Source organism: Gossypium hirsutum, chromosome A05 (assembly GCF_007990345.1).
Source record: "Gossypium hirsutum isolate 1008001.06 chromosome A05, Gossypium_hirsutum_v2.1, whole genome shotgun sequence".
In the NCBI taxonomy this organism is placed as follows: Eukaryota; Viridiplantae; Streptophyta; class Magnoliopsida; order Malvales; family Malvaceae; genus Gossypium; species Gossypium hirsutum.
This window is the reverse complement of record NC_053428.1, coordinates 22,142,179-22,159,756: the sequence shown is the minus strand read 5'-3', so window position 1 is coordinate 22,159,756 and position 17,578 is coordinate 22,142,179. Positions and strand designations below refer to the sequence as shown.

The 17,578-nt window shown below is 30.5% G+C and overlaps 2 protein-coding genes across 2 annotated transcripts; one reads left to right on the top strand and one right to left on the bottom strand.

Annotated features, from left to right (window-relative positions):
- Window positions 1-7,652: 7,652 nt before the first annotated feature.
- On the bottom strand, window positions 7,653-8,813 carry LOC107960676 (40S ribosomal protein S5). Its single transcript, XM_016896978.2, has 3 exons — window positions 8,350-8,813; window positions 7,983-8,186; window positions 7,653-7,861 (listed from the first exon to the last, which is right to left on the bottom strand). The coding sequence occupies exons 1-3, from the start codon at window positions 8,475-8,477 to the stop codon at window positions 7,807-7,809; spliced, it is 387 nt and encodes a 128-aa protein (XP_016752467.2). The 5' UTR covers window positions 8,478-8,813; the 3' UTR covers window positions 7,653-7,806.
- Window positions 8,814-13,199: 4,386 nt separating this feature from the next.
- Window positions 13,200-15,645, top strand: LOC107957827 (double-stranded RNA-binding protein 1). Its single transcript, XM_016893413.2, has 3 exons — window positions 13,200-13,466; window positions 14,055-14,317; window positions 14,549-15,645. Exons 1-3 carry the CDS (start codon window positions 13,442-13,444, stop codon window positions 15,128-15,130), a joined length of 870 nt encoding a protein of 289 aa, XP_016748902.1. The 5' UTR covers window positions 13,200-13,441; the 3' UTR covers window positions 15,131-15,645.
- Window positions 15,646-17,578: the final 1,933 nt, after the last annotated feature.

The following is a 17,578-nucleotide window of genomic DNA, read 5'->3' as shown; positions in this document are numbered from 1 at the left end:
CTGTCTAGGGTCATCAATTCTAGGGTTTTAAGTTCTTCCTTTCCCAACCAACTAATCCGCTAATAAACTTGGGTATGGGGCGTTACAGTTTAACCATTAGTCTAATAGATTTTTAACTTGATTCGACTGGTTCATATCAATTTATGAATGAATTGATCTGATTCATTTCCTTGGACCAATTCTCAGCCAATTCCTGGTCCAATCAATCAGTCCCATTGAAACAACCATGTGGACAACCATCTAGAAACTCAATTGTCCATTGAAAATGCAAGTGTTTATATGGAGGAGTTGGAAGAATGTTATTGAACATAAAGATAACCTTATGAAATGACAATTCCACGACAAATGACACAAATGTGATAATGTAGTGGAATCTACTGAACACATCTGTTTCTATGCCATTTTGCTAAAACTGTGTGAAGTTACTTTAGGTGTGGTTACATGCCATCCTCACTATGCTTTAGCTTTTGCTTTAACTATTGAACGTGCATCATCCACATACTCATCAAAATCAACTCGATGATCTAGCTTTCATCATCTTTCTATGTTAGGAAACATGGAAAACCTACAAAGAAAGGTTGTAAAGGTTGTAAGATTGTTCCATTTTAGGTATGACTCAAAGTAAGAAAAGGATTTTGTGAATATAAAATCTAACACTCTCCTTCACAACGCAATCTAGACAAAACCAACACTCTTGAATCTTGGAACCCACCACATCCACTTTGAAATTCAACTGTGATGTAATATTTATTAGGATCTAGTGCCCTAAATGTAGTTTATTTGTCATTCATACTTGTGAATTTTTGAACAAATTGATTTAAATAAAATTTCATTATTCACATTAATATCATTTGTATATGTTATCAATGGTTTTGCACACAAAGCATAATGTAAGCAAATATAGGCTCATTGATTACCTAATGTTTAACAAATACTAAGTTGCATTACGTAGTTAGATCGTAACGCAAGAAGACAAATTGTATTAATAGGTAATATAAAATGTTCATATTCTGATAAATCATATTTAGCAAATCAGTTATAGGATTATTACGTCGTCTATCAAGTCCAAATATGGAGATACATTATCTTAGGTATTGAAGTGGTTTACTCCCATAAGATAGAGACATAAGTGTAGTTGTCTGGATTGATAATACATAAAAAAATAAAAATAAAAACCCAAGTTAAATTAATCTTAGATTCATTAATGGACTAATTCACGTATGACGTTCATAGTGTGGCTTACATCAATCCTAATAAGTGACTGACTATGTGTGCGTGACTCGTTTACTTTGATGTATTAAAAGCTTGAGTTCAAATAACTAAAGAGATTAAAGCTAGTACGTTAGGTATACAACTTCTGCATGGCATAACTTCATTTACAATATTGGAATTTGACTGCACCTCGACGTACATACATTGGGGCTAAGAATCAATACAAAAACAATCAATAATCTAGTGGTGTACTATAAGTGTGACAAGTCGAGTTGTAATATTTTTAATATTACAATAAACCACTCGAATATTCCAATGATCGAACCCAATAAAGTTCAGGTAGTAAGTGATTCCTAATTGACAAGCATGCAAAAAATAAGTCTAGCTAACTACTTGTTAAGTTCTATGTTACGATAATTCATGATCGGGGTTAATTAAGCTAAGCAACTACCTAACACTAACAATGACCAAATTGTAAACCTATAAAACTACGAGATTAACAATTCAATAAACGACAATGGTTGGTTGACTGTTATGTTGATGATTAGTCTTTAGATTAGGGATCTGAAAAGCCTAAACTAACCCAGGATAAACGAATTGATGCTCAATAGGATCTCATCTTGGTCTCACCTATTTATGTGTTCCTTTATAGGCATCAATTATAAGTTTTGAAGTTTATTCAATTTAGCCCAATTTTTACAATTTAATCATTGTACCAAAAACTAACCAAACAACATTTCCATCAAACAACCACCATAAATTTAGCTACTCATCATCATTTCCATACAACCAATAACCCAACATACATTAAAATCATACATTAAAATAAGCACAAAAAGAGAGTTGAAAAAATCTTAGAGTTTTCTTGATAGTTGCTTGAAGAAGATGAATTTGACAACAATGGTGATTAAAAATAACACTAAAGTTCAGATTTTTATCTAAGAAAAGAAAATGGGTTGAGCTATATTAATGACTATAGATCAAACTGAAAATACAAAGAGAGTTGTAGTACTAAAGTGAAAATAAAACCAAGCTATAGTGAAAACTAACTAACATTAAAACCAGAAAAAACTTAGAACTTAAACCTAGAAAGGAAGAAGAAGTTAACTAGAAAGCTAAAAAGATAAAAAGAAAGTAAAGTAAACAACCTTCTTTTTTTCTCTCGGCCAAAAGTGAATTTTAACATCTTATTACAACCCAAAATTTGGACCAAAATGCCTCTAGACGTTATATTTTGATTGGTATTGGTGTTTGAAAAAAACTACCCTTACAATAAATTTTCTCCCTGTCAAGTAACGGTATCACGAACCCCAAGCTTCGGTGGGTGTCGTGATACCCAAAACAACAGCAAAATTAGGGTCTTGGGATCTTGGTGTTGCTATACCACTGGAAAATGACTCAATTTCTTCACTTCAACACCTTCAGTGACATCAAGACTTCCTGGCATTGGTGTCGCATACTCATTCTGAATGTGTTTTCATTGAGTTTGAGCCCTTATCATCTCCCTACCCCAACTCAATCACATTGTTAGGTTTCCCATGGCACGTTTAGCTAATTTGAATCACAAAAGGGTGTAAAACTAAACAAAAACGTTTATATCAAAATTCATAGCCCAATAAAGGATAAGTGATATCCTCTCATTGGCATTACATGATAAATGAAAAAATAACATAGCTACGAGTAATTTGTCTAAGACAAATAATTTAATTACTATTAGATAGTAATTGATTTTTTCATGAAGAAAGATGTAATGAATACCATGAGATAAAATAATATTATATTAGGTGAACATAGAACAAATTTGACCTAAAACGATTAAGGATATTGTTAAATATGACTCCTATTTTTAGTCAAATTTAAGAAATAATCTTTCAGTTAAACTCTGTTTACTTGTTTCAATCAAACACTGATTAGTTTATATTATTTTATTATTATTTGAACTATGAATTTAGCCTATAAATAGGCTCTTTTACAACCTTAGAAAAAATACTCATTAAATATTAGAACTCATAACACATTTAGAGAATTTTGTATTTACGTTTTGAGGGTTCTTTGTTTTCGGGTTTTCGAGGTTTAGTTTTTATCTCCATTTTTTGTACTTTTCGATATTTTTCCATTATAGTAAAATTATATTTGCCCGTGGCTTTTTATCCTCTTTGGAGGAGTTTTTCCATGTTAAATTTGTGTGTTCAATTTCTCAATTTATTCCGCTTTTTTTTTACTTGTTACTTAATCGGGTCGATCCTCAACAGATATTATACGAGAGTAACATACTTATGACAAGGTCATTGGAAAAACACTTATTAAATTGATTTCATAATGGTATTTAATAAGGAAAGCTCAATCGTGGTGCTTTAATAGAATGAATCCATGATTAAATAATGTCATAATTAATAGATGAAGAGTCAAAACTTAACTACAAATTATTTTAGCCCTAATTATATATTTCAATTGGTCCATCTGTTAGCTAGATATAAATCCAAAATAGATTGCAGATAGAATCGATAATTTAAAAAGAATAAAAACGACAATTAATAGAAACATATCACATGTATCATTATCTAGAGTGATTACATTATCTCGCAAAGTACAAAAAATGACTTAATAATTAAGTTAATTTTTTTGGAATTATTGTTTAATTGATTGTAATTAAATAACTGAAGTTTGAAGTGAGAAATTTTTTATTCAAGTTAGAAGTGAGAATTAAATTAATTAGTATTTTAGTAATTAATTAATATTTTAGAAAATAGAAAAATAGTTATTGGGTTGAATAAATTATAAGGTCGGTTAATGATTTGTCATAATTTGTTGTGGCAAATTAAGCTCTTTTCAACACTTAATGTGCTTGTATTCGAGTAATTTGATGTATTTTTTATTTAGTTTATGGACTTAGTAGTTTTTACCTTTGAATTCAATAAAATGAGCTTTCTAATTTGTTTTATGACTTGTTAGGTCAATCTAAGCCTAAGGAGAAAACTGACATGTTAATTAAGTATGTAGGATGACATTTAAGCCTATGAGTCAATGGATTGTTCTGAATGTAGCAACATTAAAAAAGGATGTCATGATAATGAATTTTAAACCTAGAGGGGGAATATCCAGCCTTCAATGTCATGACAACAGCCATCCAATGTTGCGACAACGAATTTCAAACCTAGAGGGGAACATTCAACCTTCAATGTCATGATAACAACTACTTAATGTCGCAACATCAAACTTCAAACCAAAAAAAGGGGTATTTGATGTTCAATGTCGCGACAATAGCCATGGGATGTCGCGGCACCAGTTCGATGAGGTCCATTTATCAGCCAAGAGCATTTTTCATCCGCACAATGATAATTAACGTGTTTAGCAGCTTGTAATTGACCTTATTTGGTCATCTAACAACAATGTTCTAAAAATTAGCTTTTACAACCTGTTAAGGGATCTTCTTTTGATTATTTGAATTTTTTGTCTTCTTAAATTTAGGGTTTTAATTTAGTTTTCCATTTAAACACTTTGTGATTTCAATTAAAGTTCAATTTCAGTTTTTTTCGCAATTTCATTTTGTTTATTTGTGTTTATGCTTCATTTGAATCAAGATTAACATCTATCTAAGGGTTCATAGATTTAAAGCTTCAACAAATATTTTCAAATCTAGATTTCTTTTCTCATTTTTCTTGTTTTTATGTTTAATTTAAACGTTTAATGTTCAAGTAGGGAAAATTACATCTAGTGTGGCCATGAACTAAGAACCCTAGGAAGATTAACGAGTGGAAGTGGGAGTGATTGACTAAGGGTTCAGGGTTTACCACAATTTCGTTTGAATAGATTATGTGAGATTAAACCATAGGATTGACGACCTTAAGAAGTAACTTAGGTAGATGAGGCTGAAATGTTAGCACTAACTTAATCTAGCTTGGTTTAAGCTATCAGGTCGAAAGATAAGTAGATTAAATCGATCAATTAATCTGGTTATAGGCCGAAAGGTATTAATTAGGTTATTTATTAACTAATCTGGTAAAAACCTGAACCTAAAGTTAATCACGAACACGGATACGTGTTAATCTTCAGTTTGCTTAATTTGATTGAAATTTAGTTATTTTATTTTAGTATTTATTTTTATGTTATTTTATAAATTCTCTTTTTATTGTTTGCTTTGCCGTAATATTATTAGTATGTAAGTAGTATTTAAACCTAGTAGTGTATGAATTTGCAATTTAGTTTAGGCAAACCTTTATTGGGTACAATCCTTAGAATACTTTTCAGTGTTTCGTTGTAACGCTTTACTAAATTACAATTTGACTAGTATATTTGCAGATATTGTGCTTAAGATTTATATTTAATTGCATAATTACAAGCTTCGGTGCACACGCTAGGGCCGGTCAGTTAAAAGTTTAGATAACACATATAATTGTACCCAATAAACGAAATAGGCCTGATAACTCATTACATAAGAGAGGGGTGGCAAACCCTAGTGCACAATAGGGTTGTATTTTTCTATTAAAATATTATTATTTAGTAAAGTTAAACTCTTGTACTATTTTTCTATAAATAGAAATTATGAGATCTCCTAATTACAAAAAACTATTGAGGGTTGTTACTCTGGAAGGAGATAGTGGTAATTTACTTACAATAATAAATTTTATTCTCTGAAAAACCTAAAGTTTTTCGTTTCCACGTAGAGAAATTAACTTTTCTACTAAATTTAATAAAGTTTTTATTTTGTGCATTTTGAGCTCACACCCAAAGCAATTTGAAGGGTTCAAAGATAGTAAAGAAGATCATTTAATAGAAACTCAATGTAATTTGGGAATTTTAAAGATAACGAAGAAAATCGTTTAGTAAAAGATTAAAAAACGAATTGAACCGCTTCACATAAATCATATATAATATTTTAGTTTAAAATTTATTATTATAAATATCACAAGAGTCAATTTTAACTATATTTAAAAATAATATTTTTAAACTGAATTTTCCAACGACTTTTAATAACCATAGCAAAGATAAGAATTGTTGCGGTGGTGCAAAACCATAAAGGACAAGTCGTTGATGGTGAAAGCATGGAAATTTTTATGCCCAGCACTTGGCTGCGAATCTCAATGAAGATGCACTTGCTAAGAGAAATGGATGGTCCAACTCCAACATAATTATAAAACTAAGGGCACGTTTGGTTCGCTGTATTGGATTAAAGGTGTATTGGATTAGAGGTGTAATGGATTAGAGGTGTATTGGAATAGAGGTGTAATAGCAAATCAACTGTTTGGTTGAATGTAATGGAATAGAGGCGTAATAGTAATCTTGTGTTTGGTTGAATGGAATAGAGATGTAATAGCATAATGGAAAAAACTAAAATGACTAGAATACCCTTAGCATAAATTTGTTTTGGTAAATGATTATTGTTATTGTTATTTAAATTTTAATAAGATTATTATTATCAGTAATAAATATTTTAATCATATTTAAACATAATTATTATTAAATATATTTTAATTAATAATATATATTTTAATAAAATTCTTATAATTAGCAGAAATTTGTTTTGGTAAATTATTATTGTTATTGTTATTTAAATTTTAATAAGATTATTAATATCAATAATAAATAATTTAATCATATTTAAACATAATTATTATTAAATATATTATAATTAAAATATATAATTTAATAAAATTCTTAATAATTAATATTCTTATATGAATTTACTCAAATCATAATATATGATACTGTAAAATATAAAGTAACATAATTATTATTAAATATATTATAATTAAAATATATAATTTAATAAAATTCTTAATAATTAATATTCTTATATGAATTTACTCAAATCATAATATATGATACTATAAAAGAAAATTTGAAATAATTAATATTAAATATATTTTAATTAAAATATATGATTTAATAAAATTTAAAATAATTATAACTAATAAATTATATTTCCAACTGAAACAAGCCAAACAACATAAGCAGTATTAGAACGGGATTATTAAATCGACTTTTGTAGTATAAAGTTCTAAAAAAAATTTTCTTTATCTGTAGATAGAGAGAATCATGTTCATAAACTATAAAATTTGACGTTGATGAACTGCAGTCTCTTCCATTGTTAATGCAGGTTGAAAGGCTTGATTTCAATAGTGTTACGGCCTTTGTATTTAACTTCAAATAGAAGTTTGTACAATTGCTCCAATTAATATTTTTTTCTTTGCTTCTATTGGCTGGGTTAGAAATTCAAAACAATATTTTTGAAAGACTTGTATAATTTCATCTGCTCAATAATTGGAAAAACTCAATTTGATTTCTTCCTTTAATTGTCTCTTTTTTAAGTACTAATTATCAGCAACAGGCAGGGCGATTTAATGTGGTCAAAACAACCACATCAAGCACTCTCATCTCTTTGTTTGCAGCAAAGATGAACTCAACAGCTTCAAACCATGGCAAAATAAGTACAACATATATAACCAAAACAGGATATGCTTTCTTCAATAACATCTCAACTTAAATAACGGAACATTCATATTATGTTCGGAACACAAAATAGGTAACTTATAAAGTACTGAATAAAAACAGAAGTGTCCACTGCCATGGTTTATGCAAAGTCCTACCAATTCCTCAACGATTGGCCTTGGCAACTCTCTCGATTTTGTCCTTCTTCTTGATGGCATAGCTGCACAAACAACACGAGAATGATGAAGCAAGCTGTGGTAAATAAATGGGATTGCAAGGACAGTTCCTAGTTTCAAAGCAAAATAAGGTTCAAACACGGGAGTTCAAAGGCTGTTATTTACCTGTTAGATGATCCCTTTGCTGCGTTAATAAGCTCATCAGCTAAACATTCAGCGATAGTTTTAATGTTTCTGAATGCAGACTCACGATTACCAGTGGTGAGGAGATAGATGGCTTGATTCACTCGACGAAGAGGAGAAATATCAACAGCCTGACGCCTCACAACACCAGCAGAACCAATACGAGTAGCATATTCACGAGGTCCACTGTTATATCAATCAAAAATCAACAAGGATAATCAAAGATTGATCCAACAAAGATAACCCAGAATTGGAAGATGTTTTAATTAACATCATCTGCTACTTTAAAGATTAAGGTCAACTAGTGATACATTTGAAAAAGGAAATTCTTAAAGGTCATATAGGCCACCTGTTGATAATGGCATCAACAATGACTTGAATTGGGTTCTGATCAGTCAGGAGATAAATAATTTCCATAGCATGCTTCACAATCCTGACTGCCATAAGTTTCTTTCCATTGTTTCGGCCATGCATCATCAATGAGTTTGTAAGCCTCTCAACAATAGGGCACTGAGCCTTTCTAAAACGCTTAACTAAGTACCTCCCAGCAGTGTGTAAAACATATGATAGATTATACACTACTCCACATGTAAAACATTCAACTAAAAGGTTACATGGTACTTTTGCCTCAACTAAACCTATATCCAAAACCACACATTAGAATTTCTCGACAAACAAGCCATAATAAGACCCAGAAATACTGAAAATCGAACATCTTGAAGATTATAGATGCTACTTTTTAAGTAACTTCAGATCAAAACTAAAATCCAAAAATCAAGTGACTTTAGATCAAAATTAAAATCCAAGAAAAGAGAAACAGCATAAAACAAATATTCAAACAAAAGCAAGAAAAGTTGTATAAAATGAATTGATCTAATGAAACAGAAACTCCAAAAAATGAGAATGCAATAGATCAGAAGTTCTCCGCAGTTGTCAAGATTATTAATCAGTTGTTCATTTTTAATGCATGGACAGTATCCTCAGAGACCATTTCACAATTAAAACTCCTGCTTGGCCACGACAAAACAGAAAGTTCAGCCACAGAACTTCTTGCTTAGAAATTAAAATCCACCATGTAATTACGACATTATAAACTCAATCATACTTTATCATTATATAACGGCTTCACCACACATGAAGTTTGAATGGCGAAATAAAGGGAAAAAAAAACAGAAGCCTAATCCACGCATTTTTAACTTTCTACTCCAAACTAGACTTATTTCAACAGACAACTGAAGGATACAAGATAGAATGATAATGCAGGAGAATTGATAATTTATCCCCAAAAAAACCCTAATTTCAACAGACAAAACCCACCATAGTTGAAGAACACAAATCTGTTTTTTGTCAACAAAACAATCATGAGGAAGAAAATTAAAAATCCAAATTAAGTAAAAAAAGAGAAGAAGCACTTGCCGCTTCTGTTGATGTTGGTGAAAGATGCCAAGATGAAAGTCGGCGAAAGATCTGAGCGGGTGGAGGTTTGGTTCGGTGGCAACTTCTGTTGATGTTGGGAGGGAGAGGGAGAGGGAGAGGGTGGGGTAGAGAACGATTTCTGCTGGGAAGGGTAAAACAGACACCGATTAGCTAATCCTTTCTTTTGGAAGGGATTGAAAATCAGCGTTGAAGCAGAGAAAATGAGGATTGCGTACGTAACGTAATAGGCCCGTATTAGGGCAATACACCCAACCAAACATGGGATTAAGTGGGCCCACCGATTAGGGGTGTATTGGCTATGCCAATACACCCAACCAAACATACTCTAAAGATATTGGGTTTATTTATCAATGCATTAGAAGCCACAACTAGCATACCATGGGAAATTGTCTCCATCGTCCACAGTATTTGGACAGATTTATCTTTATGCATGGATACGTTTTTTGTTCATTGTAGACGCAATTACGATGTTGTTGTTGGTTGGGTGGCAAAAGCCATGAAACTTGCCAGCCGAACAAACTAGGTGGAGAGGCCTAACTCCCACTGGCCTATTGTAACCAATTTCCTTTAGGGTTAATATGCAAATTGGTAGCTGAGCTATACTTCATTCATCAATCTGGCACTTATGGTTTTTTTACTCCTAATTTGGTATCTGTGATATTATTCGTTACGAAAAATGACGTGTTAATATTAGGCAAATCAGTGATTGACACGTGGTATTATATATATTTTTTTCCAATTTTTTCTTTAGTTGTTTTATATTTCCTTTTTAATTGTTCATATTCTCTTAAACATTTACGAAACTCCTCCTAAATTTCTAGTTTTCATTCTAAAATTTAAACTTCTCAAGCATCAATTTTATAGTTTCCATTCTTGCACAAAATTTCTTGGACAACCCATCGTCATATATATAACCCCCCAATTGTTCCATTCTTTCATAATAAAACGGGAAAAATGCAATAGAGATCGAAAACCTATAACTATCTTCATTAGAATTAATGTTTTCGCCGAAAAAATCATAATTTTTTAGATTCCGGCAACAAGTCTCAAATTCCGGCATTGCGATTTTTCATTTTTAATACTCAGTTTTGATTTTTCTATTGAATTTTCCTCACCATTTATGGATATTCACCTTTACCCAAAACGCTGTTGCCTCTCCCAATCTCCCTTCTCTTAAAAAATGGAGAATCTATAACGAGAAACAATAAGTCAGGACCCGGATCTGGATGGCTACAAAGGCTTGGAGTTCCAAACCAACCCAGAACGTTTCAGGTCAGCAAGCAAAGGCCCTGTTCAAGATATCCTCAGTTTCCTTGACGGCGAGGCAAGCGCCGACAGAAAATACCTTGCGCGAAGAGCATCGACGACTTACGGAAGCCAGATCCTTGAACCCAACTTACCTTGCTTCAAGATGAACCAGCGCCAATGGAGTTTCTGTGAAAGAGAAAGAAGAATCTTGTGTGAAAGCGAAAGAGGATTAGAAATTCAAAGGGAATATTTTTTTTTAAGGGAACCGTTTTTCCACGTGGAGATTAGAAAGGAAATAAAAAAGAAATAAAGTGGTTAACGAAATAATACCACGGGTACTAAATTAGTAAATTGGGAGAAAAAGAAAAATCATAGATACCACATTGATGAATGACAAATAATTTAGATATCAATTTAATTAGTAAATTTATGTGTCAGTTATTTAATTTTAAAAAGTTATAAAATGGCCATTATTATTTAAAAAATTTTATTTAAGTCACTGAGTTGGCTAAATTATTGTTGTATAGCATTCTTTATTCGTATTACCTATATTAATCGAAAGCTCTTATTCCCCCTATTTTACAGTCTAGTTTTTTTTATGAAACAATTTTGAACATCACAAATCTGTGAATCGAAATCCAAACAAATTTTTTCTTCGGTCTTTGACATTAACTACCAAATCAACTTGGATCTAAATTATTTTCTTTTACTGGTCGATAGATACTGATCCACCCTACCAATCGTCAAATGGTCACTTTGAGCTCTCTAGCGGACTTAAAATAAAAACTAACAACCTAGTAACTTAAATAAGAACTTTCAAATAATTTTGTGACTTAAATGAAAATTTTTGAATAGTTTAGTGACTATTTTGTAACTTTTTTAAGTTGAACGACTAAAATATAAACTTACTAATAATTTAATGACCATGAGTGTAGTTTATCTAAAAAATAATTTGGGTTTAAATAATAAATTTTAAATTTTGGAAAATTTTAAAATGCTATTTCAAAATACATAAATTAAAAATATTTGTATTTATGATTATTTTGTTTGAATAAATAATATTTTTAGAAAAAATAAATTAATTGAATTTAGTCGGTTAAAAATAATTATAAAAAAATAATAATGATATTAAAAGTAAATAATGTAAAAATATATAATATGTATATCATTTTCTTTGTAAATGAATAACTATTTGGTACATTGGTGGGGGAGACAATATTTTTAGAAGAAACAATTACGAAATTTTGAATATAAACCGTAAAATAGATATAAAGAATATCAAAATAAAAAAATATGACATATGGTAACTAGTAAAATCTTAATCTCACTTGTAAAATTAAAAATTTTCATTGCTTATGTATCAAATAATTACTCTTTATAAATATATAAAAAATAATATTAATAATGTAAATTATAACATATTATAAAATGATGTTTTGAATTTTAAAAGTTTTTATAAAAATGAGATAATGTATATTAAATTAAATCAAATTATGAGTAATTTTCGAAAAGTTACTCAATTCTTTTATTGAATTTTTAATTTTTAGAACATGTATCACTAATTGTTGACCATCAATACAAAAGTTAACGACATTAGTCACTTGCTCAAAAGAATATTAACTTAGCTTTGATTAATAATCCATCAAAAACTAAATCAACATAAATTGTTAGTGATATAATTTTTTAAATAAGTTTAATATTAATAAATATATATTAAAATTTTCTATAAAATATATAAAAACCAATACGTAAATAAGAAGCTATTTATCACGTAATATAAAATTTATTAGATTAATTTAATTTTAAAATTTTTAAACAATTTAATTATATTTTATATTTAATTTGATGTAATATAACAAACAACGCTTCAATCAACAAATTTCAAGTCGGGGATAGTTAAAAAAAAACATAAAACTTTAGATAAGTTATCAAGTTGAAAGATAAAGCATATATTAACCCATTATTTTGTCAAGGAATATATTCAACTCATTATTATTATTTTTGATACAACACATAGATTTAGTTATAACTTTCCTCAATTCTTGAATAGGAAGGGAACATCATTTTAGTGTTTCTGAACTTATGTATTTCTATATTAATAATAATATTTATATCAATTAAGTTAAGATTTAATTGGTTGAACTTATTATTATATTTGTATTTCTCGTTGAAACGAATAAACTAAAGATAAATTAAAATAATAGTCAATCAATTATTAGTATATTTTTTTCATTCAACTAAAAGATATTATAAAATAATCATTCAACTATTGATAATTTTTTTTTATCACTCAAAAATTAAAAAAATATAAAATGATCAGTTAATTATTCAAGTTTATTTTCTTACCAAAAAATTAATAATGATAATTTTTAAAATTAATAACAACATTAAATCTTAATATTTATAAATTATGAATGATAAAAAATCTAAACCTAATCAATTTGCTTTTCTTTAAAAAAAGTTTATGATTTTATTTGTTTTTTTTTCTCTTTTTTAAAGAAAAAGAAGAACTTTTCAGTAGCCGTGCGATTAACCCCAATCTCATACGTTGGATGGCGTTGATCTCTCACCTTCATTAACACTCTCATGGACTCTAGTTTCCATAAACCCTTTCATCCAGTGTCCTGCAAAGTGCAAACTGCTAGGAAAGTTTCACCGCCTTTCGTTTCAATTTCTCACCTAAATACATTCATATCGTGTTTTTTTTCCTTGAAAGTTTCAGTTAAGCAAAAAAAGCTCACGAATCACTTCAAGCCATGCCCACCAATGTAAACTTCTCAGGTAATATATATTATTTTATTTACTTGCTGGAAATTCCTTGCTAAATAACACTGATGTTGATCTATCTTCCAAATTTAATGAAATGAGCATTCTTTTGAATCAAAATCATTGTTTAACGGAGCTTGGATTTGCTTCAGTTTATAATTGATGAGATGGTAAAGAGTGAATTTTGATTGTGAAAAAGGGATTTTGTTCTGGTAATCCGAGTGATTAATTGCTATGATGGATTGCGAAGCTTATATTCCTGGTATTCGTTCAAATATTTTCAAAGATTTCATTCCTTGATATTGGATGATTTTCTAGGTTATTTTTTCAAGCTTTAGAATATGGGTTCGGTGTTGGAATTGTGTTTTCATGGCTGATTGTTTTAGTAGGGATTGTTCCTTTATGGTAGTCATGGAATTCTTCATACCCATTTTAGTATCTTCAAGGATCATATTGCTTGAGACCTTGCATGGCATTATAGGTTCAAAGCTGGGATTGTGTTTTTCTGATTGATTGTTTTAAGGGATTGTTCCTTAGAATTCTTCATACTGCATGGGATTGTAACTTACATTTTGTTTCTTTTTACTCCAATATTGCTTCCAGGTGTTTCCAATTGCTATGTTTTCAAGAGTCAATTGCAGGAATATGCGCAAAAAGCTGGTCTTCCTACACCTGTATACGAGACTATCAAGGAAGGTCCTTCCCATGAACCGTCATTTAGATCGACGGTGATAGTAAATAATGTTAGATATGATTCTTTGCCTGGATTTTTTAATCGCAAGGCAGCAGAGCATTCGGCTGCTGAAGTTGCTCTCATGGAGTTGTTCAAGACTGGTGAAATCAATGAAAGCGTCTCTCAACCCGTTGTAAGTTTTTACCATGGTTTAGTTTATATATTCACTTAGTGCTAGGCATTTTCAACTATTACTTACGGTTCAGAAATTGAGTTGTAGCTTGTAATAATTAATTCTGTAACTTTGTTTTGAAGTTGCTAAACCTTCTTGTGGTAAAATAACTATTTTCATGTAGTTTGTGACTTTGGCTTATCATTAAAGTATTTTTCATGGTTGACCTTCTTCTATGGATGTCTGCTTCAGCACGAGACAGGCTTATGCAAGAATCTCCTACAGGAGTATGCGCAGAAGATGAATTATGCAATGCCAGTATATCAGTGTCAGAAGGATGAAGCATTGGGGCGGTTGTCTAGCTATTCATGTACTGTTGAGATTGGAGGCATTCGGTACATTGGAGCTGCGGCAAAAACCAAAAAGGAAGCAGAGATCAAAGCTGCCAGAATTGCTTTACTGGCTATTCAATCAAGTGCATCTGAGTTACCTGATCAGTCATTTGGCAACTCTCGGCTTATGGTTATTCCTTGCAGAAAGAGAGCATCAGAGACGGCTACGAGTCCTGACGAGACTGTGAAAGTTCCCAAAGCAAAGAAAGCCCGGTTCAAGAAGAAAATGTTGAAAAGAAAACTCTCTGGGAAAAATACTGATCGTTCTCACGACAAAAGAAATGGTATTTCAGTTACTGGTTCGGATGATCTGCTAAAATCAGAATGGGCTCAAACTGATTCTTTTAACATATTGAGTTCAGAAACTTTAGGTACTGAAGTTATGGGGACTCCCCAAGATACAAAGATAGAGACTGACTTGATTCTAAAAATGAGCATTTAACCTCTCTGAATTCTATTTATAGCAATCACGAGTTTCCATACATGGAACATTCCATTGTTTATGATGATCTAACTGATTTGGTTAAATTGACTGATGGTGATGAGATGGCTTCAATGGTTAATGATCCCTCTCTGGGTCTGGCATAGGCTTCAAAAACCATTCCTGGTTTAAACCAAGCAGTGGACAGGATCTGCGCATACGCAGGCCAAGGCTAGGTCCTAGAAAAAGTAGGCGGTATCTTTGTCGTCCGGATTTGATTTTGCTGTTAGAGAAAACAAAGAATGGAAGGAATAGGGTGAACCAGGTCCCTTACTAGATCTTTCTTCTAGTTATTATTATTATTTTTTACAGACATCTTGAGAATTTTGCACCATTAGTAAATTAGAATTTGTCTTCATTATTAAAATAACTCATTGTAAAGTAGGAAACTTTTAGCAGGGTTCAGATCAGAATGTTGGTATTGTGAGTTTTGAACATTTTAAAGAATGAAAATCAGCTTCATGTTGTTGCATTAAGTGTTAGTGTCTATTTATCCCCTCTCTCTCTCTCTCTCTTTAAAGGTTTTTGCACTGTTGTATGCTTTAAAACTGGGTTTCTAAAAGTCAAAAAAGAGAAACTAAAATATAAAAATTCACCAAGTAATGGCTGATCTCATTGTTGATTTTCATTGAAATTTAACCATGAGAAATAGTTTTGCCTAGCTTTGCATTCTCAGAAACTTGGGAGAGTGGGGGCTATGGTGTTACAGTAATTTTGTTTATAACCCAAATTCATGCACATCATCACAATGCCAATCCAACCTTCAACTTTTTGCTTCCTTTCTTAGTCCTCTCTCTAACTTAATCCTTTTATCAGAGAAAAATGGAGATGAAACAAAATTTACTGCAGAGGGTTATCCGGCATGGATGAGATCAATCGAGTAAATACTACCCAAAACAACATAGACATGGTCTGAGGCGCCGGAAACAATGCCGGTAAATATCTCAACTTTAACCACCTTGAAATGAAGAAATGGAGGAATTTAACTGTTAATGTAACAAAACCATCCTCAATTCTTCTAAACGCACTACTGCATACTTTATCTGCAAATCCCAATTACCAAAACGAAAAATGTTAGTACAAAATCAACCAAATTGACTCTATTTTTCAGACAAAATAATGTTGAGTGAATTAGTTTAGGAACTATGAACGTTACAAAAGAAAGAACTCACCAAATTGTTGTCTTACATTCTCTTCCTCCATACTCTTTTGCAGCCCCTCAACACATGAGCGAGCTAAGACACCAAGAACCAGCCCGAGTAAGGCTACCCAAATTATATCTTGGTTCATGCTTTTCAACTTTGACGCCATTATAAGACACTAAGAACCTCAATTCCCCTCTTCAACCTTTTTTTTCTGTATTAACTTTCTGGCTTATTCTGAAACAGGAAAGAGTTGTGCCTTTACCATGATCCCACAGCCCTCTTATACATTGTTTAAGAAACCATTTATTATTAACAAATGTCATTCAATAAATAAAAAATGGTAGTAGGAAAGCTTATTTGGTCAACACTAATGGGGGGTCAACATGGTATTATAATTATGTTTTAGTTGTGTTCAAGGTGTTACCAATTAATATAAAATTTGATACATTAATAATTAATAGTATGCAAATTTTATATTATGTTTTTTTTTGTTATATAGTAAACAAAATTATTGATTCTAAACTTGCAAAGCACGTAGTCAAACCACTCCGTTTTGTTTTGCAGGATACGTTTATCATCTGAAATTTCCTTGGACCTCAATCTCCTCATTTCCCATCTACTTCGCAAATTTTGGTTGTGTCAAACCAAAACCATCCAAAGGTGTTTTGTCCAAGAAAAAAAAACATGATTTTTTTATTATTAAGAATTTAATCTTATTCGTACATTCGCATCCAAATTAGAAACAAAGATATTCATTGCTCATTTAATATTTCTTGACTTCCACTGCATCTTATGGTTTGTCATATAACAAAAGACTATAAAAACTTTTTATTACATAATTTTAGCTTTTTTTGTTTTGTTTTGCCATTTTGACTTTTATGTTTTTTTTGAATTATTTTAACTCTTAATTTTTAAATTTTAGTAAGATTACTTTTTTAATGAGAAAACTAATTGATTTTTAAAATTTTAACTGCATTGACATGGTTACTTATGTGATCGTCTACGTATAATTCATAAAAAATTAATAAAGTAATAAAAATATTTGAAAATTTAATAAATTAAAAAAATCCTAAAACTTTTAAAAAAAATCATCTATGTTAATAATGAAATATATGTAACTTGTTGTGCTGGTGACACATTAATGTTATCAAAATTTAAAGAGTTCAATTAGTTTTTTTTCCAAAAGAAAATAATCTGAATAAAATTCGAAAATTAAAAATAAAAAAATGATTAAAAAAACATCAAAGCAATAAAATGAGTAAAT

Bases quoted from the DNA above. Each gene is read 5' to 3' on its own strand.
- LOC107960676 (XM_016896978.2), bottom strand. From the start codon at position 8,477: ATGATGCATGGCCGAAACAATGGAAAGAAACTTATGGCAGTCAGGATT. The intron at 8,187-8,349 runs GTGGCCTATATG...TTGATATAACAG, and splicing joins GTTGATGCCATTATCAACAG to TGGACCTCGTGAATATGCTA. The intron at 7,862-7,982 runs GTAAATAACAGC...TTGTTTGTGCAG, and splicing joins GCAAAGGGATCATCTAACAG to CTATGCCATCAAGAAGAAGG.
- LOC107957827 (XM_016893413.2), top strand. From the start codon at position 13,442: ATGCCCACCAATGTAAACTTCTCAG. The intron at 13,467-14,054 runs GTAATATATATT...TATTGCTTCCAG, and splicing joins CACCAATGTAAACTTCTCAG to GTGTTTCCAATTGCTATGTT. The intron at 14,318-14,548 runs GTAAGTTTTTAC...TGTCTGCTTCAG, and splicing joins AAAGCGTCTCTCAACCCGTT to CACGAGACAGGCTTATGCAA.